Raw genomic sequence first — 26,515 nt, 5'->3', positions numbered from 1 at the left:
GATAATACCGCAAGGAGAAGCAGGAGAGCTGGGTGGGTCCGCTCTTGTTTTGCTTTTTTTTCCATGAGTTTTTTAAAAATTAATTAGTTAATTTTAATTGGAGGTTAATTTACAATATTGTGGTGGTTTTTGCCATACATTGACATGAATCAGCCACAGTGTACATGTGTCCCAACATCCCCATCCCATCCCTCTGGGTTATCCCAGTGCACCGGCTTTGAGTGCCCTGTTTCATGCGTCAAACTTGGACTGGTCATCTACTTCACATATGGTAACATACATGTTTCAATGCTATTCTCTCAAATCATCCCACCCTCGCCTTCTTCCACAGAGTCCAAAAGACTGTTCTTTACATCTGTGTCTCTTTTACTGTCTTGCATATAGGGTCGTTACCATCTGTTTAAATTCCATATATATGCATTAATATACTGTATTGGTGTTTTTCTTTCTGACTTACTTCACTCTGTATAATAGGCTCCAGTTTCATTCACATCATTAGAACTGACTCAAATGCATTTTTAATAGCTGAGTAATATTTCATTGTGTGTATATGTACCACAGCTTTCTTACCCATTCATCTGCCGATGGACATTTAGGTTGCTTCCATGTCCTAGCTATTGCAAACAGTGCTTCAGCGAACATTGGGGTGCACAGATCTCTTTCAATTCTGGTTTTTTCTGTGAATGCCCAGCAGTGGGATTGCTGGATTGTATGGCAGTTCTATTTCCAGCTTTTTAAGGAATCTCCACACTGTTCTCCGTAGTGAACAGTGGCTGCACTAGTTTGCATTCCCACCAACAGTGTAAGAGGATTCCCTTTTCTCCACACCCTCTCCAGCATTTGTTGTTTGTAGACTTTTTGATGGCAGCCATCCTGACTGACATGAGATGTTACCTCATTGTGGTTTTGATTGCTCTTCTTTTTGAAGCAGTCAGCCAAGAAGGGTTGTGGTGGAAACAGGAGGGGGGAAAGAAAACAAAACTGCAGGAGCCAGGAATGATTCCAAGGAAAGGTACAAGCAGCATAAATAAACACTAGGGCTTTTAGGAAAACAAGGGGCTCACGGGGGTTGCGGAGGAGACGTTGTTGGGGTGGGGTGGGATCCAGCATGAGCCTGGATGGTGAACTCCCGGAAGAAAAAGTCAGAAGATATGCCTTCTGTAACTCTGTGGTTTTCGTATCCACTCCGCTTCTAAGGGACAAACATGTTTTATTGTCTGTGAGCAGACCAGGGCTGATACTGACACTAAACAGCCTACAACAGGAAGAGAATCATTCCTATTGGAGCCGCCTCTATTTCAGTCTTAAAAATAACACTGCTGATCCCCCACCCCCACATCTGCGCTGGGAGGTTGGGTCTAAGCTCTCACTGTTGGCAGCACAGAAACTTCTTTCCAGCCTTTCAAGGAAGTGAGTCTCCGCTTCTCCGCTGCAACTTGTAAGACCACCTGCAGATTTCCTGCAACTTCGTAATGAGCTTAAAATTCCCAGAAGAAAGAATTAAAGAGATCTGTGAATTATTTTGTGAATGCAGAGGAGGACTGCAAATGAGGTGGCCCTGACCATCACTAAGGGCACAGAAGAGAGGCTGAAGGCACAAGGGACATGGCCGGGGGCGGGGAGCGGGAGCCGTGGCGTAGCCCAGAGCAGAGGGCTAGGCAGCTGCATCACCGCCCCTCCCGGAGGCGGCTACAGCTCGTTAGGAGTGCTGTGTGCAAAGTCCTAAGCCGGAGTTGCTGTTCCCTGGCCAGGCCAGCTGCCCCTCGACGGACAACTCCAGGCAGGGCCTGAGATCTCAGCCCTGCCCTGTCTGTAAGCCGCCAAGCACGCAGCTTTGAGCTGTCTGAGGGTAACGCTTTCCCGAGCTGAAATTTCTGACCCCTGACATTGGCCTTGAACAAGATGGAGGCTTTGGAATCTGAGGGCGTGAGTCGCATTGCTGTGGACTATGTGGAAGGCATCCTGCAGCCCACGCCCACCTGTGACACCTGGGATCAGATCTGGAGCTTCCAAGCCAGGCCTGACGACCTGCTCATCTCTACCTACCCGAAAGCAGGTAGGCGGGAGGGACAAAGGACAGGGGATGTGGGAGGAGGGGCAGGGACAGAAGCAAGCAAGACGCAGCGCTGAGGATGTTGAGAAACCCACCAGGGTTTGAGCAGAAAACCACTGAGTGGGCAGAGGGATACGGCCAACACAAATCACGAGGGCGGGGCTGGGGGAACCACACAAAAAACATTAAAATGAACTACACCTCTTAAGAATTTAATACTCCCCATGAAGTACATGTTGTTTACTTTCCTGCAAGAGAGTAAATCAAACAGTCTGAAACAAAGGGGCCAGACTTGTTGATTTACTTGTTACCAGGGCAGGCCCTTACAGCAGAGCCAGACTGGGCACCCCCAGCTGGTGGGGGGAGCAGGCGAGTGGAGAAGGGGGCTTATGTTCTGCAAGGCTGAACTCATAAGTCCCCCTGCTCAGGGTCCCAGGCCTACTCTCTGCATCTCCACCCTCCCGGTGGTGTGTTGTGAACCTGCTTTCTTACTTCATTCAATATAATCAGTTTAACAAAGTTACTGTAGAAACAGGACAAACTTGAGCTCAGCCAATGCGTCATGTAAATTTGGGGGTAAGCTGGGACGAGGAGTTCACTGCAGCTATTTGTGTGCATCTACAGTTAGACCAAAACACAGTACTCAGCCCATACCCCAACTGCACACACATTTGCTCTTTGCAAAATCAATAACTGTCAATAATTTCTGCTACATTCACTCATGGGCACACACACATACACTCCACCCACCCTTTGACTTTATCTGTATTGATTTGATATGTGTCAACTGATTTCAAATCAGCCCTGACTTTCTGATATTACTTCTCATGAGTTTGTTCAGAATTAAAATTTTCTCAATGTGAGTTTCTGAAAGTAACCACTTGGTGGGGAATCACATCTCACTGCCTTATTTCACTCACAATTCTACTCTATCATCATAATTTCAGTACAATGTTTAATCTGTCATCTTTTTCTACCTACCAAAAGTGAGCATTAAAGTTTGGTTCATTTAGAGTTTTCATGGGTTAGGGGTTAAAATCTAATAACAACAGAAAGAAAAGCACTTACCAGCTAATGCAGTATTTAATCAGTCATGAAAACTGCATATGCTAATAAAGCCTGTATTGATAAAAGTAACAACCTCAGATGATGTAAAGGTTTTCACCTAGATTTTTAGCAGAATAGTAAACACTCTGTGACTGAACAGAGATACACACATTGTAGAATCACTGACCTCTGACCCCAAGGACCAGCTGACTTTGAACCTCCAGCTGCACTGGAACCTGCCCCAATGTTAGCCCATGGCTATAAATTCAGAGTTGTTGTTTAGTCACTAAGTCATGCCTGACTCTGAAACCCCATGGACTATAGCCCATCAGGCTCCTTTGTCCATGGAATTCTCCAGGCAGGAATACTGGAATGGGTTGCCATTTCCTACTCCAGGGGATCTTCCCAACCCAGGGATTAAACCCACGTCTCCTGCTTGGCAGGTGGATTCTTTGTCACTGAGCCACCTAGGAAGCCGCCAAAATTCATAGTAAACACACAAAACTAGTACAAATGACTCTAACTTCCTTTGAGTTGATAGCTAAAGAAATATTGGTCCTTTAACCCGTAATGAAGAGTTGGTGCCAGATAATATTAGAGACCAACTCATCTAGGAAATAAAACGCCACTGCTATTCTATCTCCTGCTGACATAGACGTGGTCAGACGTCTGGTTCAATAGGTTATCAAGGCTGCAAAATAGGTAGTAGCCCCCACACTAGTCAGGATGGAGCCCATGTAAGTGGCTGAAACTGGAGACGGAAGCCCTCCTCCAGGGGTAGCATGGGTGCAGCTTCTGGATCGAGCTCCGAGCTTGATCCAGATGTGTGGAGTGGCTTCCACACATCTTGTACCTGGTGGGGCTACCCTCAGACCTCTGTCTCCTTCCTTTAACTCTCAGAAGGTAAATCAGTCTCAGGGTATTCAGAATCTCAGTGGCAAAGGAGCCTAGGAAATACACTTTCTAGCCTTCAGGGAAAACAGGACAGCGTGAACGCGGAGACTAAGCCCTAATCACTCGCTCATTTAGCCAACACACAACAAAGCCTCCTGGCTTTGCACTTGGGAAACCTCAGGCTGTGCACTTGGGAAACAGTCTGAAGATCACACAGGGACGACCCCACATCACAGCTGGGAGAGAAAGACTTCCACTCCACCTTTCTAAGGAACAATGCCACCAACTCAGTAGCATGACAATCCTAATGAATGGTTGTGACAGAGAAAAGAAGAACTGTCTATTTATGAATCTTATGTCCACTCCAAACTGGAGTGTTTGCCTAAAAATCCATATTATGATAACACAAGATGTAAACAAACAAGGATGTTTTCTGAATTCCACTGTAAAGCAGGCTTCAATGTTCACACAGCTGCTGTAACGAGTATTTGCTCACATCCTAAGAAATGCAGGAGATAATGTCTGTGCCTCCTATTCTTACCCATGGAACAAGGAACAACGTGGACGCAGGAAATTGTGGACTTGATACAAAACGGGGGTGATGTCAACCAAAGCCAGAGGGCACCCACACATGAGCGATTTCCCTTCATCGAGTGGATAATCCCTTCCCTAGGATCTGGTGAGTACATCACGGCTGCACCTGACCCCAGGTCTAGACGTACTAGCCAGCAGCCCTCTCAGGCTTCCCAGGTGGTGCTGTGGTAAAGAATCCACCTGCAAATGCAGGAGACATGGGTTCCATCCTTGGGTTGGGAAGATCTCCTAGAGAAGGAAATGGCAACCCACTGCAGTATTCTTGTCTAGAGAATTCCATAGACAGAAGAGCCTGGTGGACATGACTGAGTGACTAAGCACAGCAGCTCTTTCAGAATCCCAGGTGTTCAAACCACCATCAGTGGACTTCAGGACTCTTTTTCACTGTCCGGCCATGGCTATACTTCAGACATTTTCTAAATGAGTTTCTGTTCATACAAAAGTAAGTTAAGGGACTTAATGGTGGTCCAGTGGCTAAGATCCCGAGCTCTCAATGCAAGGGACCTGTGTTCAATCCCTGGTCAGGGAAACTAGAATGCATATGCCACAATTAAGACCTGGTACAGCCAAATAAATATAAATAAATATTAAAATAAAAATAAATATTAAATTTTTTAAAATAAAAGTAAGTTTTGATTCTCCAATTAGAAATTAAACTCATTCCACAAAGATGAGCCTAGGTAAGATAATTTTATGGTGGAAGGGTTTGAATTTTTTAGGTTCTTATTTATTTGCTTTATTGTATGATTAAAAGCTGTTCTAGAGACTTTGCTGGTGGCCAGTGGTTAAGATGATGCTCTCACTGCAGGGAGCATGAGTTCAATCCTGCCTGGGGAACTAGAATCCCACAAACTATGTGGCAAAAACAAAAAACTGCTCTAGCCAAAAACCCCATTCTCTCATATGAAAGCCACAGAGAGTTACAGGTGGTTTGGAGTGTCCCTAATATAGTAAAAATGGGGCAGCAAGTTTCTGAAGCAAATGGAGAAAAATAATGGAAAGTTGTTGAAAACTAATTTCACAGGCTTGGAACAAGCGAATGCAATGACCTCACCCCGGATGTTGAAGACACATCTCCCCTTCCACTTGCTGCCACCATCTTTCCTGGAGAAAAACTGTAAGGTAGGGAACCAACGGAATGCACATTTGGCCCCTTAGAAGGAACTCAGACTGGTCTTCAATTTCCTCTTAAAACACGTCACTTGTTAAATTAAAAACAGAAACAAAAAGTCCACTGGTCACATATCATCAATACGCAGATTGACATGAATCCTTTCCATCTCCCACAAAAGCCACAGCACAGAAACACAGCATCAGGAATACCCACCTGTGTGGAATACTCCCACCCTCACATCATTGTCTGCTGTTCTAATTCTGGTTTTGCTTCTCCCCTTCCTCTCTCCACTCCTAGATGATCTATGTAGCCAGGAATCCCAAGGACAACATGGTGTCTTATTACCACTTTCACAGGATGAATAGAAACCTTCCTGCTCCAGGCACCTGGGAAGAATACTTTGAGAGTTTTCTGACTGGGAAAGGTGAGCGCTTGGTTTCCATCCTGTCTCAAAATCCTCAAGCAGTCTACAAAAAAGGTGTCAGTTTCTGAGAACAGCAGGGGCTCTGCTGGCTTTCAGTTCAGTTCAGTCGCTCAGTTGTATCTGACTCTTTGAGACCCCATGGACTGCAGCACACCAGGCCTCCCTGTCCATCACCTACTCCCAGAGTTTACTCAGACTCATGCCCATTGAGTCAGTGTTGCCATCCAACCACCTCATCCTCTGTCAGCCCCTTTTCTTCCTGCCTTCAATCTTTCCCAGCATCGGGGTCTTTTCAAATGAGTCAGCTCTTCACATCAGTATCGGCCAAAGTATTGGAGTTTCAGCTTCAACATCAGTCCTTCCAATGAATATTCAGGACTGATTTCCCTTAGCTGGCTTTACCATGAAGGAATCGCCAGGGTGACCTCCTGCCTCCCTTCAGGATCCTCCTCTCGGGGCGGGGGTGGGGATGGGGGGGGTGTTGTACTTGTCACTGGGTTTCTGTGACTCACTGCCCTGCTTCTGGTCCCATCCTGCAGTGTGCTGGGGCTCCTGGTACGACCATGTGAAGGGCTGGTGGCACGCCAAGGACCAGCATCGCATCCTCTACCTCTTCTATGAGGACATGAAGGAGGTGAGGACCAGGCCACCTACCAAGTCCCCATTTGACCATAAATGCTTCAGTTGCAATGCGTGCACCCCATCGGGGACCCTCAGATTGCAGTCGGGCACAGGAGATGCTGTGTTTCGCTGGCTGCCCCATCCACCCATCACAGCACAGCTGGCACGTCATGAGTTTCCATATCACAGTCTCACCCGAGCTTCCTAGAACTCTGAGCTGTGGGATACCTTTTCCTTACAGGCAGAGGATGGCAAACATGAGTGATGCTTTTTCTCCCCCCTTGCAGTGTGTATTTTAAAATTCCCATTAGAAGGAAAAAACTTTCTAGTACATTTTGGGGTTTTTTGTTAGTGCTAGAGGAATGCCAGAGTTTAAAGAAACAGTTTAAGAAATTTGGTGCAGTGGGAAACACTATGGATTCTCGAACCCAAGTTCTGGCTTACTGCTTGCTGGCAATTCTTCTTTGTGAAGATGTTTGACATCTAGGAATTTTGATGTTAGAAGTCACTAGAGAGGAGATAGTAATATACACTCCAAGAGATGCTATCAGGACTGAACGAGGTGGTGTCATGAGAGTTGATGGTAAATGGTCATCTACCCAGCACTTTTGTGACTCCACTGGGTCTGTACAGAATGACAATCTCTGTCCTTGGGTTTGTAACTGACAGCCTGATTTTTGAAAGGTACATCACAGACAGAAGCAGAAAACAGGTCACTGTGGCCAGGTCCCCGAAGCCGCTGTGACGTCTGCTCTCAGCACCAGTTCAGTGACTCCCCTGGGGGCATCTATCGGACGGGCTAGAGCAGGACGTTTGGGCCTGACCCTGGACATACTGCTCCGTGGAGCATGTCCCACGCACTCCAGGTCACTGTGTTTCGAGCATCTTACCAACATGACCCAGTTAACATGTTAGAGCAAGAACAGTGTAAAGACTCCAGTTAATACAGAGAACCAGAGAAGGAAATGGCAACCTACTCCAGTGTTCTTGCCCGAAGAATCCCAGGAATGGGGGGACCTGGTGGGCTGCAGTCCATGGGGTCTCGAAGAGTCGCTAAGTCAGACTGAAGCGACTTAGCAGCAGCAGCAGCAGCAATACAGAGAACAGTATGAGTTACCACATCTAAATAAGTCATTTCTGAAAAGCTGAACATTTGTGAGATACAATTTTTAAAAATTTTAACTCGTGGTATGTTACTGATTACTATTATCAATTCATTTCAATATTCTTTTAAGACTGTTATTCATTGATAAACATTATCTTATACCAAGTCTTTTCTTTTGACTCTGCTCGTAGAACCCAAAGCATGAAATTCAGAAACTGGCAGAATTTATTGGAAAGAGCTTAGATGATAAAGTTCTGGATAAAATTGTTCACCACACTTCATTTAGCGTCATGAAGCAGAACCCGATGGCAAACTACACATCGATTCCAGCTGAATTCATGAACCAGTCGATTTCTCCATTCATTAGAAAAGGTTTTCAATGTTTCCTTTTGGCCATAATCCTAAAGGAACTGTCCAATATTTCATAGTCTCTGGGGAGTTTCCTTTCTATAGAAAAGAAAAATAAGATTGATAATGAAGGATTCTGGGAAAAGAACAATTTAAGAAACCACAGATGAAATTAACATTCAGCCACAAGTGGAAAGTAAGATTTGGTGTCTAGGTCTAACCACGTATCCTCCTGTTCACTCTGGAGTTCTGGCTGATAAGGTGAAAAGATACAGAATCGAGTCAGATGGAGGAAAAGATCCTCTTTATAGAGAGTTCCAGGCTGTCAGAAAGGTCCATTCATTCGAAACTACTTTCCAAGTGGCTACTATGTGCCAGGCTCTGTTCTGGGTAATGTTCAGAGCAGTGAACAAAGCACAGGAAAGCTCCAGCCCTCGTGGAAATTATATCTAGCCGTAAACAAGGAAGCAAATGAAAAAACATGCAGGATAATAGATGACAGTATGGAGAAAATCCAGCCTGGGAAAGGTAACAGGAATTGCAACTGGAGAACTGGGGAGAATCTTCCTTTCTCAAAATGGCACGTGCAGTCCCTCCACTAGCAGGTCCTGCTTGTTCTGCGGGCAACATCATGTTGGCACAGACCTTGCTTTGATGTGCAGGAAGGACACACAAGAGTGGCCCTCAGCCCTGCTGCTCACACAACCTTGCCATCTCCCGACCCACAAACCAGACAGGTGATCCTTCCTCCCTCCTGGAGGAGACCGTGCTGGGCCAGCCAGGGGAATGTCTCTGGGGCAGGGGGTAGAACATACAAGAGCAGGAGAACAGAGAACCACCCCTCCCAGCATCCCCTCCTCTACACCCCCCGACCCCACTCCCACCAAGTACTGACTCCCTACCATGACTGTTTCAGGGGTCGTCGGGGATTGGAAGAACCACTTCACCGTGGCCCAGAATGAGAGATTTGATGATGATTACAGGAAGAACATGGCTGACACCACTCTAACTCTCCACTTTCGATTCTCTTAAGAAAAAGCACCAGATTTAATTGGTATAAAAGTTGATTGCCCTGACCTCATGATATTGAATTCAGGTGGAGGGACTAGTGCTTCTTGTGTCTGCTTTTGTTCACCCTAAAAAAAGATGGAGCTAACAGCGGTTGGGGCCAGGTGGAAGGCGGAGACTTGCAACCCTGGCATCCTTACTAATGATCGTGATGCGTCAGTTTTCTACAGACCACACACGTGTGAACACGTTAAATATGCTCTGGTCATCACATAAGAATATACTCAAGTTTTCAGATTCAGTGTTGATTTAAGCAAATTTGTAAATACAGCACTAAAATGTGTCAATAGTTACTATTTCTTGCAGGTGACTATTTTCCCCGGAAACGTTCTCATTCACTCCAGGCTTCTTCCTTCAGTGCCTCTACCCCTGTCCCTTACCTCTGCCTCTGTACTTCCCTGGACTCCCCACCCACTCCCAGCCAACCCCTCCCAGACTTGCACCTTGACCCACCTCTCTCTAGCCCCTCCTCAACTGTGTTCTAATCCATCAGCAACACCTGTCAGTGTATTTCCAGGATGTCTTACCTCTGCAGCCACCCTTCTGGTTCAGAAGCCTCTCCCTTGCCTATAAGCTACATAACTTGTTTCTCTGTTCATCATACATCTGCCAAACTTCTTTTCCCACAACAAGACTCATTATATTTCTCTTTAGCTCAGAATCTTTCGATGATTCTGAATGTTTGCTGCCTACAAGGTACATCCCAAGCATTTTTAGCCATCAATTCAAAGGCAGCTACATGGGTGACTTACCTTATGACATGGGTGACTTACCTTCCAAACTGCCTGCCAGCTGGGTTTCGTGCTGCCAAACCCCCTCCTAACTCCAGCAGAGAGTCACCTTGCTGGGTCCAAGCGCGTCTCGCAGGCTCCTCCCCACCCCAACTAGCTTTACTGTCATCCCACCTTCTCCAGACATTTCCTTTCCTTTCTCCCCGCCAGTTTAAAACATACATAGCAAGTTCACTAACCAGCACAGGCCTCCCATCTTCCTGCCAATACTGCAACCTGAAGGACCATCTGCTCTTTGGAAGTCTTTCACACATAATTCTTATGTGATTAAGATTAAAGTGTATCATTAAATCTCTTAGAGGTCTGTATTGTCTCTTTTGTGCTTATTTAAATTTTCATTTAATTAAGCTCATTTTTTCTCCAAGAGAAGGACGTTGCTAAATACTTCAATGCACACCGAACGGCAAAAACTGAGAACTAAGTAACTGAAATACTCTTATCAGTCAAGGAAATCTAAAAAGCCAACTTCTTATATTCTAAGTAGTCCTATACCAGTTATCTTCTAGAGCTTACTGTGTTAGCCACTAGCTGCATGTAGTTACTTATTTAAAATTTGAAAAGACATCTGTACCCCAGTGTTCATAGCAGCAGCATTTACAATAGCCAAGACACAGAAACCTAAATGTCCATTGACAGATGAATGGATAAATAAGATTTGGCGCGTGCGTGTGTGTGTGTGTGTGTGTGTGTGTGTGTGTGTGTGTAATGGAATATTACTCAGGCATAAAAAATGCGATCTTGTCATTTGTGACAACATGGATGGACCTAGAAGATTAAGTGAAATAATCAAAGACAAAAACCACGTTGTTTCACTTACATGTAGAATCTAAAAAACAGAAACAGACTCATAGGTACAGACTGTAATATACAGCATAGGGAATATAGTCAATAATATTGCAATAATTTTATAAGGTAACATGGTTACTAGACTTTTTGTGGTGATCAATCCTCAGTGTATATAAATGTCAAATCATTGCACAGAACACCTGAAACTAATATAATATTGTACATCAACTATACTTCAACTAAAAAAAAAAATCTGGTCATTTTCAGTTTATAACCTTGGGTTTACATAAATAAATTGTATTGTTTTCAAAAGAATTACATTTTTAAATGCTTAGACTATTACACTGAAATATTTAAATGAAAATTAATAAACTGTCACATACATTTTTTAAAAATTGAAAATAAATTTAAAAGTTGAATATGTAGAGGTAGAAAGCAGAACTGTGGCTACTGGGGACTGGAGGTGGGGTTGGGGGATATAGGAATATGGGTCAAAGGACATAAAGCTGCAGTTATGTAGGACAAGTAATCTAGAGATCTGGCGTCCAGCATGATAACTATAGTTAATAAGACTGTACTGGGAACTCCCTGGTGGTCCAGTGGTTAGGACTCTGTTTTGCTGCTGTCAGTCTGGGTTCGATCCCTGGTTGGGGAATTAACATCCAGCAACCCTCACTGTACAGCCAAAAAAAAGTACTGAAAACTGGAAATGCTAAGAGAGTACATTTCAGATACTCTCATCATACATGTAAATACGTGGAGAAGACGTTAATTAGCTGCAGTAGTAATCACTCTGCTGTGTATACATATATCAAATCATCATGTATACTTTATAAGTAAAGTAAGTGAAAGTTGCCCAGTCATCTCTGACTGTTTGTGACCCCATGGACTATAGCCCGACATGCTCCTCTGTCTATGGAATTCTCCAGGCAAGAACACTGGAGTGGGTTGCCATTTCCTACTCCAGGGGATCTTCCCGACCGAGGTGTGAAACTCAGGTATCCTGCATTGCAGGCAGATTCTCTACCATCTGGGCCACCAGGGAAGCCCTGTACACCATAAAGATACACAATTAAACATATACAATTATTGTTAGAAAGTAAAATCTTTAAATGAAAATGAAACAGATCCTGTTATGTAACATTGCATTACTTTCTCCATAACTCATACCTCTGTTAAATTAACGGTTTCCATGCTTATCGTCTGTCTCTACCACTAGACCAGCAAGTCCACTTTGTCTTAGTGACAGTTGTACTTCCCCCAGCAGAGAACTGGTTGCACAGAAGATTCTCTGTTACTGTGCGGACTGAATGAGCCAGGACACAGCATCTGCCTGCACCCCCAACACGCACACACACATTTCACTGTTCCTGTTCTAGCCCAACCCAAAGTCTGGCACAACTAACTAGGACTACAGGATGACCTCCTTGGTCTCTCAGCCAGTGGGAAGCGCCATGCTGACCTCCTCGCCCCCTCTACTGGCCAGTCCAGCACATGGCTGTTTTCACCTGCTATCCTCGCCCAGAGGAACCACTCTGCCTAGGGACCATGGTGTCTGGAATCTTCCCTTGTGCTTGAATTACCTGTGCCCAGTTTCTTTGCCAGTGATCGGGAAATAGGCAGAGAGGGACCAACTGTACCTCACAGACCCTGGCCTGGATCACCTGACTCCTCTGTGTCCAAGGGTTCCTGTGTATGTGCTAAGTTGCTTCAGTCATATCTGACTCCTTGCAACCCCATGGACCATAGCCTGCCAGGCTCCTCTGTCCATGGGATTCTCTAAGTGAGAATATTGGAGTGGGTTGCCATGCCCTCCTCTAGGGAATCTTTCTGACCCAGGGATTGAACCCACATCTCCTTTGTCTCCTGCATTGGCAGGCAGATTCTTTACCACTGGTGCCACCCAGGAAGTCTCAGGCTTCAGGTGACGCTTAAAAAAAAAAAAACAAACACCATATTCTCAAGTAGCAGGAGAACGTCCCGAGGCCACTGCTTTTCTGACACATTAGAGATGAATCCACCTAAACACACAAGTCCCCTTATTCTGAACCCCACCCAAATTCAGTCCTATAATAATAGATCATCTGAAATGAGGAGACCCAAAACTCAACCTGCAATGGGTAAAGAAATGAGACTGTAGCTGCGGTTTCTTATAAGTTCTTTCAGCTGGACAAATGTCTCTGTGTCTGGTTTATCCCATGTGAACGGAAACAAGAAGTCTTTAGGGCCTGTGAACAACGCACTCTGAGATATGTGTAGAATTCGATGGGTTAAAGATAATTATCTAAGGATAGGCATATACTCCTGAGATTTTAATATGATTTTTCAGTCTTCACAGAGGGCCATGAGTAAAGTTCTGCAACCACGCAAATGTTGCTTGCTTCGAAAAAGTAATAGCATCTGAATCAGGGGAGGAGAGAGAACATGGGAGAAGTGAAGGGACCAGAGATTGGACAGGAAAGGGGACAAGAGAGGGACAGCTGAGGGGACAGGAGATGGGACAGGAGACGGACAGGAATGCGGACAGGTGAGGGGACAGCAGATGAGAGAGGAGACAGGATACGGGACAGCTGAGAAGACAGGAGATGAGAGAGAAGAGGGACAGGAATCAGAGCAAAAATGGGGACAGGTGAGGGGACAGGAGATGCGGCAGGTGAGGGAACACGGCATGAGAACAGGCGATGGGACAGACAACGGAGAGGAAAGTGGACAGAAGTTCGGGCAGGAGAAGGGACAGGACATGGGAGAGGAGGACAGGAATGGGAACAAGTGAAGGAAATGTGACTAGGGCGGCCGCCCCCGGCCAAGCTGCGCAGTGCCTGACCCTCCCAGGAGAGCCCCACTCCCCAACACCCTCGCAGAGCACAGGGCCCCGCCCCCGGGTGCGCCCCGCCCCGCCCTGAGGACCGCCCACCCCGCCCCGCCTCCTCGAGGGCGGGCTCAGCGGGGCGGGGCGGGGCGGGGCTCGCGGGAAGCCACCTCCCAAGGCGGAAGCGGAAGCGCGAGTGCCGCGGGGCCGTGGCCGTGGAGACGCGGGGGCGGGGCCGGCGGAGAAGCGCGACCTTTAACCCGAAGCGGCGGTCCGTGGGAGGTGCTGGGTGGAAGTGCAGGCTGCCGGCGGTCATGGAGGTAACACGAGGGGTTGGGGACCGAGGGACCACCTCCCCGTCTGCACGGCCGCCCGTGACCGGCCGGCTTTCGTTGTGTTTTGCAGGAGCCTGTTCACGACGGGGTGGCCTCGCCGGCCGCTCCCGGTACCGGGAAGTCCAAGGTGAAGAGACGTCTGAGAGGCGGGTCCCACCGGGAGGGGACCGCCTGGGGGACAGCTTTCCTCGGGGTCAGGGTCTGAGCCGTCAAGGGTTTCCTCTGAGTGAAACCTGGCTTTCCTTGCTGCCCCGGGTCAGCGTGCTTCGAGATTCCGCAGTTTCCAAACGTTCAACGAACAGTCTGGTTTCTGAGGTCCGAACGGCGACCGGACCAAGCCTGACGGGCGGGTGGGCGGCGTCGGGGACTCGGTCCTGCCGGCGCCTCCTCTGAGGTGGACACAAGTCACCCCCGTGGCATGGGCGGGGGTCGGTCCAGAGATGGGGACTTGCTACCGAGGTTTCCTGCTATGGCTGAGTTTCAGACAGTCGTCCACACTCTGTTCCCGGAAGCTTCACAGTGACCCGGAGTTAAATACTTCTGTGATCCCAGCTTTATCCATTAGAATACTGAGCCCATAGGCGCTGAGTAACTTTCCCTCATTTTTCAGTTAAATCCTAAATGCGCCCTGATTCATCTTGTTGCTGTAATTAGGGCTTAACGTGTTTTCCTGTGGCCAGAGGCGTCTTTCAGCCTTGAATAGGACGAAAGTTTCACACAACTAAGGAACTTTAGGTAGAGTTAGTCCCAGTTCCTTGATTTTGCAGTTAAAGAAATTAAATCAAAGAAAATGAGTTAACCTGTTACAAGGATATTCTGTAGCAAGAGGGTGTGTGCGGTTTTTTTACATTTCATTGTAGTTGTTTAATAATTACTGAGTTAAACTTGCATTTGCTGATCTTAAAAAACAAAGATCTAGTCAAAGCTATGGTTTTTCCAGTAGTCATGTATGGATGTGAGAGTTGGACTGTAAAGAAAGTTGAGTGCCGAAGAATTGATGCTTTTGAAATGTTATTTTGGAGAAGACTTTTGAGAGTCCCTTGGACAGGAGATCCAGCCAGTCCATCCTAAAGGAAATCAGTCCTGAATATTCATTGGTAGGACTGATGCTGAAGCTGAAACTCTAATACTTGGCCACGTGATGTGAAGAACTGACTCATTAGGAAAGACCCTAATGATCCCTTCCCCGATTCATTATGCTCTCCACAGAATAAACCCTGGTCACGTGGAAAAAAAAAAAAAAAAGAAAGCAGGAGAAGAGGACGACAGAGGATGAGATGGTTTGATGGCATCACTAACTAAATGACATGAGTCTGAGTAAATTCTGGGAGTTGGTGATGGACAGGGAGGCCTGGTGTACTGCAGTCCATGGGGTCACAAAGAGTCAGACATGACTGATGGACTGAACTGAAGTGAATATTAAAAAATATGGTATTTGATTGATGTGAATATTCAGTAGGATTTTTTTTTTTAATATTTAGGCAGACTTTATGTGTCTTTTTTGTGGTATAGTAGAAACATGAATTATACTAAGTTGGTAATATCTCTGCATCTTCCAGCTGGAAGCCTTGCCCAAGGAAGATCTTATCAAGTTTGCCAAGAAGCAGATGATGCTAATACAGAAAACAAAATTGAGATGTACAGGTATCGGGTTGAAAATACTCATCTTGACCACAGTCTTGTTTAATCATGGTTGCAAATGCTAGTTTCTTAATAGTACACTGGCTTGTTTTATCAGTGAATCCAATAATATTAGAGTAGTGGAATCTTACTTAATATTCTAACCACTTGTTTTGATATTTTTTATTATCTCATAAGCCTAAACGGCAGTTATCTTTGGATTAATAAAAAAGGTCACGGAGGAGGATTTTAAGAAATAGTGTGTTAAAGTTAAGCACATTTTTTTTAACCTCCCGTGGATTGTATATTCTTCTGAGTAAGGCATTTTTTCTAAAGTTGGCAGTTGATATGTTAGAGATGTGAGGTTCTAAGCCCAAACAAGTTTTTAAAAAGGCCTTAAATAAAGCAATAAAAGACTTATTTTCCTGGATTTCTGAAGCATATTTACTGAAGTTGCTTGATTCCCTATTCAGTTTCTATTTCTTTATATTCCACAAAGATTAGGTGTTAGTTTCCTTTTGTAATATGTGTGGGTGAGCTCTTTTCAGTTACTGCCCAGTCTGAAAGCCAAAGTTTTCAAAGGTTGGATCCACTTATGATAAAGAGAGTAATTTATTTGGAAATGTGTAGGCACCAGATCTGGACATGAGTTGATGAAATAGATTAATGTGTACATTTAATATGAGATTAGTTGTTGCTCTAAGGTTATACAGAAAGAGTTATTTACAGCTGAAATAATGTCTGAGATTTGCTTCAGAAATGTCAGGATGCATAAGAGAAGAGGGAAAAGAGGAAGTAAAGACAGGTGGGATAAAATAATATTGCTCATTTAGTCAGTATTAAACCAAGATGATGGAGCATAGAGGTTAATCATACTATTCTCTCTAGTTTTTTTAATTTGTAGTTTTCCATGATAAAAAGGGAAATGAAATGCTAGGTGAACTTAATGCTTTCTCAAAAATATGTGCTGTTTCTTAAAAAAGTATTAACAATTTATAGTGGGGTTTTTGTTTTTTTTTTTTAAAGAATGTACTTCTCACTTTAGCCAGTAATTCCTTTTTCATTCCTGAACTAGTATCTTTTTAAAATTTTTTCATAATTGTTTAGAGTTGGAGAAAGAAGTTGAAGAATTGAGGTCAAAGCTGGTTGCTGGAGGAGCTGACATCATTAAGGTAAGGACACAGTGTGAGTGTCACTTTGATTTTTGTTTTTCTTAGATGAGATGCCCGATGATAATTCAGATTTCCTGAGGGCCGTCAGCTGCTCCCACCCAAGGTTACATGCTCCATCTCTCTGGTTGAGTGTGTGGAGAGAGGTGGATGAGCACTTCTGCCCTTTCTCTTCTGACCTGATGTCGCTTTCTGTCCTCTACATCCCACTCACTCTGTCCTTAATGCTTGCTGCCTCGGTCTCAGTCCTGCTCTTCCCTTGCCCATGAGGAGCCCAGCCCCGAGCAGGACTTTGAGGAGTCTCTCAATTTCCAGGGCTCTTTGTGAGGCACTTCATGTCATCCTCTTTGTGAGGCACTTCATGTCATCCTTGTGAAGCACACCTACCTTGATGACCCTGTAACTAGACTCGCTCTCTCTTCTTAGTTCTACATACTCTTGTCAGATCACAGAATACTCTTTTTATCTTGTTACTCCCTGTTTAAAAACCTGAGTTGCTTATTCTTACTCACAGGCCCTTAACTTTTAAAATGTATCTGTTCATTTTTGACTGTGCTGGGTCTTTGTTGCTGTTCAGGCTTTCTCCAGCTGTGAACTGGATCTACTCTTTGTTGCGATGTACGCAGTTCTCGTTGCAGGGGCTTCTCTTGTTGCAGAGCACGGGTTCTGTAGTGTGTGGACTTCAGTAGTTGCGGCACATGGACTCATGGATCATTGGTTGTGGCCTAGGGGCGTAGTTGCTCCAAAGCATGTGGGACCTTTCTGGATCAGGGATCAAACTTGAGGCCTCTGCATTGGCAGCAGGTTTCTTTACCACTGAGTCACTAGGGAAGCCCTCACGTGCCCTTAACGCTAATTAAATGCTTTTCCTTCCCCCACTTGGCCTGGCTGTCTTTAAAGTTTCTTTGCTTCTGAAAGCTCTGCAGTAATTTTTTTTCTTGCTTTTCCATGTTTGTAATTTGAGTCTTGCTGTCTGTCTAGTCTTTGATTATATATTGTCTTATTCTCCCAGCTTGGGAGCGGTGGACAATCGAGGGGCTCCCAGGAAGTTATTTCAAGGAGTCTTTAAATCCCTGTGTGCACCTCGTACTGCCATTTTGTTCTTTATTTAGTCAAAACAGTATATGAATTCTGAATGGTGTGCAAAAATAACATTTGGATTTGTAATGTACAGATTGGTTTAAGCATTTCTGAATCATAATGATTTTATTTGATCATTACATATTTTCCTGATTAGTAATAGCCAAGGTTGGCCACAAAATTCATTCCAGTTTTTCATAATATCTTAAAAGCCCGAACAAACTTTGTGGCCAACCTAGTAATTAATTAGGGCTTTCCTGGTGGCTCAAGTGGTAAAGAATCCTCTTGCAATACCCGAGACCTGGATTTGATCCCTAGGTTGGGAAGATCCCCTGGAGGAGGGCATGGCAACCCACTCCAATATTCTTGCCTGGAGAATCCCCATGGACAGAAGTACCTGGCAGGCTATAGTCCATGGGGTTGCAAAGAGTCGGACAAGACTGAGTGACTAAGCACAGTAATTAATTAAAGAACCTGACTCTAGAGCCAGACTGCCTGATTTCGATCTTGAGACCCTGCTCTGCCACAAGCAGGCTGTGTGACCACGGCTATGTTTCCTAACTTCTCTGTGACTCTTCCACTGGAGACTAGAGAGAATAACGAATAATAAGACCTCCTTTCCTAGAGTCGGTACACACAGTGCAGAGAGCTGGATCTGTCCCATAAGTACTCAGTGATTTTGTTATTACCGTATATTATTTGTAGGAGATATTGTATACATATATTTATGCATATATACATGCTCACCCATACACTGAAAAGCACGTTTTTGTATCTGAAAGGAACATTGCAGATGCCATTGTGTCACTGAACTTTTAGCCCTTAAAATATTTTCCATACCCTTACATTGCAGAATATTTAAATATTAAATATGTGTCCCTTGTTTCCTCCTTGTTGATGTATTCTCCTGTTCTGTCAAAACTACTCTTAAAAATGAGGGTAAAAATTTATCTTAAGTTAGCTAAGTTTACCCTTCAGGTTATTAATTTAATACCCTGACCACTCAAGTCTCAGAAAGTAAAAGTTTGGTAAATTAAATCAAGATTGCCTGGTGAAATATCAATAATATCGATATGCAGATGACACCACCCTTATGGCAGAAAGCGAAAAGGAACTGAAAAGCCTCTTGATGAAAGTGAAAGAGGACAGTGAAAAAGTTGGCTTAAAGCTCAACATTCAGAAAACTAAGATCATGGCATCGCATCCCATCGCTTCATGGCAAATAGATGGGGAAACAGTGATAGACTTTATTCTCTTGAGCTCCAAAATCACTACAGATGGTGACTGCAGCCATGAAATTAAAACACATTTGCCCCTTAGAAGAAAAGCTATGATCAACCTAGACGGCATATTAAAAAGCAAAGATATCACTTTGCTAACAAAGGTCTATTTAGTCAAAGCTACAGTTTTTCCAGTAGTCATGTAAGGGTGTGAGAGTTGGGCCATAAAGAAAACTGAGCGCTGAAGAATTGATGTTTTTGAACTGTGGTGTTGGAGAAAACTCTTGAGAGTCCCTTGGACTGCAAGGAGATCCAACCAGTCAATCCTAAAGGAAATTAGTCCTGAGTATTCATTGGAAGCACTGATGCTGAAGTTCCAGTACTCTGGCCATCTGATTCAAAGAACTGACTCCTTAGACCCTGATGCTAGGAACGACTGAAGGCAGGAGGAGGAGGGGACAGCAGCGGATTAGATAATTGGATGGCATCACTGACTCGATGGACATGAGTTTGAGTAAGCTCTGGGAGCTGGTGATGGACAGGGAAGCCTGGCGTGCAGCAGTCCATGAGGTTGCAAAGAGTCAGACATGACTGAGCGACTGAACTGAAAATTAAATGAGAATGAAATCTTTTGATTTCCATTCCTAATGAGAAGATTACACTGGAGAGTGATTGGAGGAGCTTGAGCATCAGTTAATCAGCTGCTTTGAGTTTTCTGTTTTAGAAAAATCACAAATTGCAGTTTTATTCCTTCATTGGGAGAAAGTACACTGGAAAAACATGACTTTGAATGCAAGGTTTTCTGTTCTTCATAAAAATGTATGGCTTTCTGGGGGCTTCCCAGGTGGTGCTAGTGATAAAGAACCCACCTGCCAGTGCCAGAGATACAGGATACCTGGGTTCAGTCCCTGGATTGGGAAGATCCCCTGGAGAAGCAAATGGCAACTCACTCCAGTACTGTTGCCTGGAGAATTCCATGAACAGAGGAGCCTGACGGGATTCAGTCCATGGGGTCACAAAGAGACAGACACAACTGAGTAATTAACACTTTAACATTTTTACAAGTTTCAGTTATTAAATTTGTGATAGTCATCTTCTAGTGCATTGAAATACATCTGAAGTTGTATTGTGAACCTGACATATTTGACTTTTTTAAAAAATAAAAATCCATATTTTCCATGTCAAACTGAGAGGTGTGTGGTATTACGGTGAGCTTATATGCTGCTTCCAAATGCACAAGGAAGGGAAAGATTACAAGTTAGGATGTGAAGTTTCTTGTACATATCCCTCTTGTTTTCTTGTTGCTGGAATTTGCATTTCCTGGGAATAACTGTCCATTTTGTGCCTCTGATCTCTAAGGATATTTATAGCTGTTTTCAGATAATGCCCTCTGTATATCTCCTAAAATTATTGTTTCCAGGCTTCCCCTGATAATTTATCAAAAAGTTTACATTGCAATACCATGTAGTGTGAAAAAAACTAGTTTTAAAACTAAAATTGTTTTAACAAAAATAATGTATGCATATTTAGAAATAGTGCTAACAACTAATAACTATAATACTAAATAGTTTATGGAAATTATGTTTCTAAATAATATATTTATCCTGCTATTCTTTGATTTATTCCTTGGTGAGACATTTAGCTATTTACTTCCTGTTATAACTGATGAAAACTTAGCTATCTTTCACAATGGTGCCTACTTTCCAAATGGTTAAACAGATCAAATAATTGTTTATATACTTTTTCCTGGACACCTGTCTCCTCAAGCCTTGTGTCCTGTGCTCATTTGGTCTGGTTGTCTCTAGGTCTGCTGTGGTTTTCCTGGAGCCAGCCATGTGCCATGACCCAGTGAATATCTGTCCTGCTTTCTGCTTCAGCCCTACACCTCCACCCCACTTGTTGGGTGGAATGTCATTTACTTTTCTGGTTAAGCTTCTTGTTCTGTAGACCATGTTCTTCTCCAAGTTCCTAAGAACAGAGGCATAGGAGGAAGATTGTTATCATCTTGTATTGAAAAGTGGCTGTATTCTACTCTCATGTTTATAAATAGTGTTTATAACTTGATATAGAACTCTTTAATTTTTTCTACATCTGCTTTGTTTTTATATTTTTGTTTTTCTTTGTTTCACATTCAGAAATTCAGAGGCAGTTCTAGGGTGATAGTTAATTACTGTTGTTTAGGATTTTATCTAGGTTTTAAGGTTTACGATTGACTAAATTCACAGTGAAATGGGTCCATGATTATCTTGTATTGTAAAGTCATTGGATATTGTTATCAAGTTATGCCAGTTGTGAGAATAACTTGAGAATTCTTGCTTTTTATTTTCTGTGAAGAAACTCATATGTAATTGGGATAATCTGTTGTTTAAAAACTTGATAGAACTCACCTGCAAAGCTCTCTTTTCCTCCTGTGTCTTTGGTAGACCATTTTCAACCTCTAGTTTAATTTTTAAGTAGTTACAGTGTTGATTTGTGTGTGTGTGTGAGAGTTACATTTTTCTAGGAATTTTTATCTGTACCATTTTACTTTTCGGTATTATTGGCAGGTTAATAATTGATCATAATATTCTTCTTAACTATTTAATCTGTAATTTATATATGGATAGGTTCCCTTACTGTTCACTATGTTTGTGACTTCCGTTTTCTCTTGATCAGTCTCATAAGAGGTCTGCTTTGTTAGCTTTGTTTTCAAGAAACTGACTCTTGGCTTGTTTGGTTTCCACTTCATTGAGTTTTTCTCTTATTTCATCTCTTCAATGTATGAACCTTTTCTGGAGGTGGGAGGGACACTGGGGGTTTGCTTGCCCATTGTTCCAGGCACTCCTGATCATGACTGTCAGTCCCAACTAGAACCTACTTCCTGTACCCGCCTCAGTGGTATCTGCTGCCTCCATTCCTGAGCCTTTGGTTTTCTAGTGAGTGTTTGCCAGCTTCTTATATGTTTCTCCGTGTGAGCCCTCAGGTTCTAGCTTGCTGCTTCTTTCTAATTCACTTCCTCTACCTCCTCCACTGTCAGTTTTTCAAAGTTGTATTGAAATTTCTCATATCTGCATGTCTTTTCTCCTTTTCTCTTGGTTATTGTGTATAGCCTTTTAAATATGCTTACTTTAGCATGGTTTGGAGAGGTGAGGAGATAATTATGGGTAAAGTCAATCCATTGTTTTTAACCTCAAACAAATTGTCCTGTTCCAAAACAGGCCTTGACAGAACATCTGGATGCTGTTCTTTTGGAAAAAGCAGAGACTGAGCAACACTGTGTTTCTCTGAAGAAGGAAAATATTAAAATGAAGCAAGAGGTTGAGGTAAGGCAGGATTTTATTTATTTATTTTTATTAACTTACATAATATAGTTGTAAATTTTAGAACCAGGATCTTAAAAAGCATCTCATTGGACTTCCCTGATGGCTCAGTGGTAAAGAATCTGCCTGCCAATGCAGGAGACACAAGTTCAATCCCTGACCCAGGAAGATCCCACATGCCACAGAGCAACTAAGCCAGTGCACCACAACTACTGAGACCATATGCCCTAGAGACTAAGCTGTGCAATAGGAGAAGGCGCTGCAATGAGAAGCCCCTGCGTACCACAGTTAGAGGAAAGCCTGAGTAGCAGTGAAGACTCAGCATAGCCAAAAATAAATAAATATAAATAAGACTAAAAAAATACTAAGGGAAAAAAAAGCATCTCATCTTATTTTAACTATAATATTTGCAGATAAGGAAACAGACTGATATTTTAAAAGAAGGATAACTGAAATCACTGAGCTACACGGAGAGATACAGCTAACATTTACCTGTTCATTTTAATGTTTAATCTTTTTAGCTGTAGTATCATTTTTTAATAAAATGAGAAAGATACCTATTTTATGAAATATCTGTTTTATGAGAAACTACCGATTTAAATGTTGATTGTCTCACATACTGTAATTACTGTTGCTTGCTTACTTCTCAGATACTTGCCTACCATTGGGTCTGTGCTACTTTTCTCCCCAAAACTTTTATCACTCTATTCAGGAGATGTTCATTAAAGCCTGTAACTTAATAGAACTTATGTAATTTATTACCATTTAAAACAAAATTAAACTCAGAGATTTCCTTGCTTTGAGTAAGACATTAGTACTACTGCTGGATATCATCATTATTATTAAGGTGGTCAGAGTTTCTAAGCAGAATTTTTGGAATCTAAGGATCATATTTCTCTGTGTACACTGCTACTTGTTTCCTCTTTATGAGACTGTGTCTCTTATTTTTCCTGAGGGCAGAGGTTTCGTCTTAAATAATTGTGTGTGCTTTTTACATTTATAGGATTCTGTAACTAAGTTGGAAGATGTGCAGAAAGAGTTGGAACAATCACAAAGAAGCTATGGGAAAGAAATAGAAAATTTGAGAAATGAATTAACAACAGTACATTCCAAATACAGTACTGATAAAGCTTATTGGCAGAAGGAAGTGGAAGAAGCAGCAAAAAAACAATTAGAGCTTTCAGAACAGCTCAGATTTCAGAGTGATTCTGAAGATAATGTTAAAAAGCTGCAAGAAGAGATTCAGAAAATTAAGCTAGCCTTTGAGGATCAAATTTTATGTCTGCAAAAGCAATTAGAAATTGCCACAAATAAAAAGGAGCAAGAAATTACTCACCTCCAAGGAGTGATTGAGGCTAATTGTCAGCAGTACCAAAAAGATATTAATAGTTTGCAAGAAGAACTTGTACAGTTGAAATCTACACACCAAGAAGAGGTGAAAGAATTGATGTGCCAAATTGAAACATCTGCCAAAGAACATGAAGCAGAAGTAAATTATTTGATCCAGCTAAAGGATAACTTAGTCAGAAAGTGTGAGGCAGGTGAAATGAATATTCAGGAGAAGTATAAATGTGAATTAGAAAATGAAGGGAAAGCCTCAGGTGCAGACCAAGAAAATCAGGTGTGCTCGTTGCTCTTACAGGAAGATTCTCTTGTAGAACAAGCAGTGAATGAAAAAGTTAGACACTTAGAAGATGCGCTAAAAGAACTGGAGTCTCAACATAGCATCTTAAAAGACGAGTTAACTTACATGAATAATCTAAAATTAAAACTTGAAATTGACGCCCAACATATAAAGGATGAGTTTTTTCATGAACGGGAAGATTTAGAGTTTAAAATTAATGAATTATTACTAGCTAAAGAAGAACAGGGATATATAATCGAGAAATTAAAATCTGAGCTAGAAGATGCAAATAAACAGTTTTGCTGCACCATCGAACAACATAACAAGGAAGTACAGAGTCTGAAGAAACAGCATCAAAAAGAAATAACAGAACTAAATGAGACGTTTTTGTCAGATTCAGAAAAAGAAAAGTTAACATTAATGTTTGAAATACAGGGTCTTAAGGAACAGTGTGAAAAACTACAACAAGAAAAGCAAGAAGCAATGTTAAACTACGAGGGTTTACGAGAGATTATGGAAATTTTACAGACAGAGCTGGGGGAATCTGCTGAAAAAATAAGTCAAGAGTTTGAATCAATGAAGCAACAACAAGCATTTAATATTAATGAACTTCAGCAGAAGCTCCAAACTGCATTTAATGAAAAAGATGCTCTTCTTGAAACTGTGAATTGTCTCCAGAGAGAAAATGATAACTTACTGTCACAGCAGGAATGTGTACCAGAACTTGAAAATACCATAAAGAATCTTCAAGAGACGAATGAACTGTATCTAGTTAGTCTCAGTCAGAGAGATACCATGTTACAAGAATTTGAAGCAAAGATAAGTTCTCTTACTGAGGAAAAATATGATTTCATAAGTAAGATGAAAAGTTCTCATGAAGAGATGGATAATCTTCACAAAAAATGTGAAAGGGAAGAAAGGTTGACTGTAGAACTTAGGGAAAAAGTGGATCAGACTGCCCAGTACAACAGTGAACTAGAACAGAAGGTGAATGAATTAACAGCAGGACTAGAAGAAACTTTAAAAGAAAAGGATGAAAAGAACCAAAAACTGGAAAAGCTTACAGCTCAGTTGAAAACTCTTTCCGAAGACCAGGAAGCCATGTCATTGGAAGTGAGGTCTCTTCGTGAAGAAAATAGCAGACTGAGTTCAGAGAAGAACCTGCTGAGCAGGGATCTGGAAGCCCTCCTGTCTCAAAAAGAAGGAGATGTTACACTTCAGGAGCAGATCGCTGAATTAGAAGAGGAACTTCGGTTAGCTGTCAGAGAAAGGGATAATTTGAATAAACTGTTGGAAAACGAGCAAGTTCAGAAGTTGTTTGTCAAAGCTCAGTTGTGTGGTTTGCTTGAACAGATGGAGTCAAAGGTTTCACAAGAAAGGGAAGAACAGGATGTTGTAAACATCCTACAAGCCATGAGTGAATCCTTAGATAAAATAAATGAAGAAAAATACAACTTGGCTTTTCAGTATGATGAAAGAAAAGTACAGTTAGAAAAAGAGATTAAGCTCCTTCAAGAAGAGCATATGGTTCAGTGTGAGGAACTTAGGTCTCTACTAAGAGATTATGAGCAAGAGAAAGTTGTCCTAAGGAAAGAGTTAGAAGAAGCCCTCTTGGAAAAGGAGGCCCTGCAGTCTGACCTTCTGGAGATGAAGAATGCCAGTGAACAAACAAGGTTTGAAAATCAGAATCTCCTGATTCAGGTTGAAGAAATGTCTCAAAAATTGTGTAGAGAAAATGAAAACCATCACGAAAAAGAAAAAGATTCTATAAAAGAACTTGAAAACCTAAGGCCATTATTGGAACAGAAAGAATCTGAATTGCAAGATGTGAAAGCAGAGTTAATATCATTAAAGGTAATATTAATGTGAATTTTATTTAAGTAAATTCTTAGTTCTAGTCACAAGCTCTAGACAACATAAATATTACCATTTTTACACTTTGAAGTCAAATTTTTAGCATTTAAGCTCAAATGCAAATTTTGAAAAGTACACTAAACCTATTCATATCACACTTAATCATACTGATTACTGTTGGTTTTAGATTATTTTGGAATCTTGATTTTACATAAGATTAAGTGGCCAGGGGGTTAAATGTTGGTCAAAAGTAGTCACCAGCAAAACTACAACTAAATGTGAAAATTTTTTAATTTTACCCTTGTGTGATACACATATTACCTTAAAGCACACTGTTAAGCAAAAAGAAAATAGGCTAAAGCAATATTTCATTTTAGCCAAAACTTCAGATTTTCCTCCCGATTGTGGCAGGATAAACTATGGTCATCATTTAATCTCTTCCTTATTACATCATGTATTTGATATCCGTTGGGTGGGTCATCTTGGGTTTGGCTGCTATTGTTTTTAATAGTAAATGCTATGTGCATGATGAGATCAGAATTACTGGGTCTCTAAAGGGAAGAGAAAGTCTGTTCAGGTGATTGCTCTCTGTATGAATTCTCTTTAATAATATATATTTTTTCATGCTTAGCATAACGGCCAGTTCATCATGGGGAATGT

The 26,515-nt window shown here is 42.4% G+C and overlaps 2 protein-coding genes across 3 annotated transcripts in view; both read left to right on the top strand.

Moving 5' to 3' along the window:
• The first annotated feature begins 1,352 nt into the window (after positions 1–1,352).
• SULT1C4 (sulfotransferase family 1C member 4) lies at positions 1,353–10,363 on the top strand. 2 transcript variants are annotated; one of them, XM_040224201.1, is made up of 7 exons: positions 1,353–2,056; positions 4,548–4,673; positions 5,613–5,710; positions 6,000–6,126; positions 6,666–6,760; positions 8,044–8,224; positions 9,117–10,363. In XM_040224201.1, exons 1-7 carry the CDS (start codon positions 1,903–1,905, stop codon positions 9,230–9,232), a joined length of 897 nt encoding a protein of 298 aa, XP_040080135.1. In that variant the 5' UTR covers positions 1,353–1,902; the 3' UTR covers positions 9,233–10,363. The 2 variants fall into 2 exon arrangements, with proteins under 2 accessions (XP_040080135.1, XP_040080133.1); XM_040224199.1 differs by having other exon boundaries at positions 1,417–2,056; positions 4,542–4,673.
• Positions 10,364–13,849: 3,486 nt separating this feature from the next.
• The window catches only part of GCC2 (GRIP and coiled-coil domain containing 2), a 39,524-nt gene continuing 26,858 nt past the window's right edge, over positions 13,850–26,515 (top strand). Inside the window, exons 1-6 of the mRNA XM_040224198.1 lie at positions 13,850–13,974; positions 14,060–14,116; positions 15,549–15,633; positions 16,717–16,781; positions 22,276–22,380; positions 23,381–25,855. Coding sequence (XP_040080132.1) covers positions 13,969–13,974; positions 14,060–14,116; positions 15,549–15,633; positions 16,717–16,781; positions 22,276–22,380; positions 23,381–25,855 — 2,793 coding nt within the window. The 5' untranslated portion in view covers positions 13,850–13,968. The remainder of the gene's footprint in view (positions 13,975–14,059; positions 14,117–15,548; positions 15,634–16,716; positions 16,782–22,275; positions 22,381–23,380; positions 25,856–26,515) is intronic.

This window comes from Oryx dammah, unplaced genomic scaffold (genome assembly GCF_014754425.2).
Source record: "Oryx dammah isolate SB20612 unplaced genomic scaffold, SCBI_Odam_1.1 HiC_scaffold_25, whole genome shotgun sequence".
In the NCBI taxonomy this organism is placed as follows: Eukaryota; Metazoa; Chordata; class Mammalia; order Artiodactyla; family Bovidae; genus Oryx; species Oryx dammah.
Note: the sequence above shows the minus strand (reverse complement) of the source record. Positions and strands in the feature narration are given on the sequence as shown.

Excerpts from the sequence above, each read along its gene's own strand:
- SULT1C4 (XM_040224199.1), top strand. The coding sequence starts at position 1,903 with ATGGAGGCTTTGGAATCTGAGGGCGTGAGTCGCATTGCTGTGGACTAT. Across the intron at positions 4,674-5,612 it reads AATCCCTTCCCTAGGATCTG|GCTTGGAACAAGCGAATGCA; the intron begins GTGAGTACATCA and ends CTAATTTCACAG. Across the intron at positions 6,761-8,043 it reads TCTATGAGGACATGAAGGAG|AACCCAAAGCATGAAATTCA; the intron begins GTGAGGACCAGG and ends CTCTGCTCGTAG.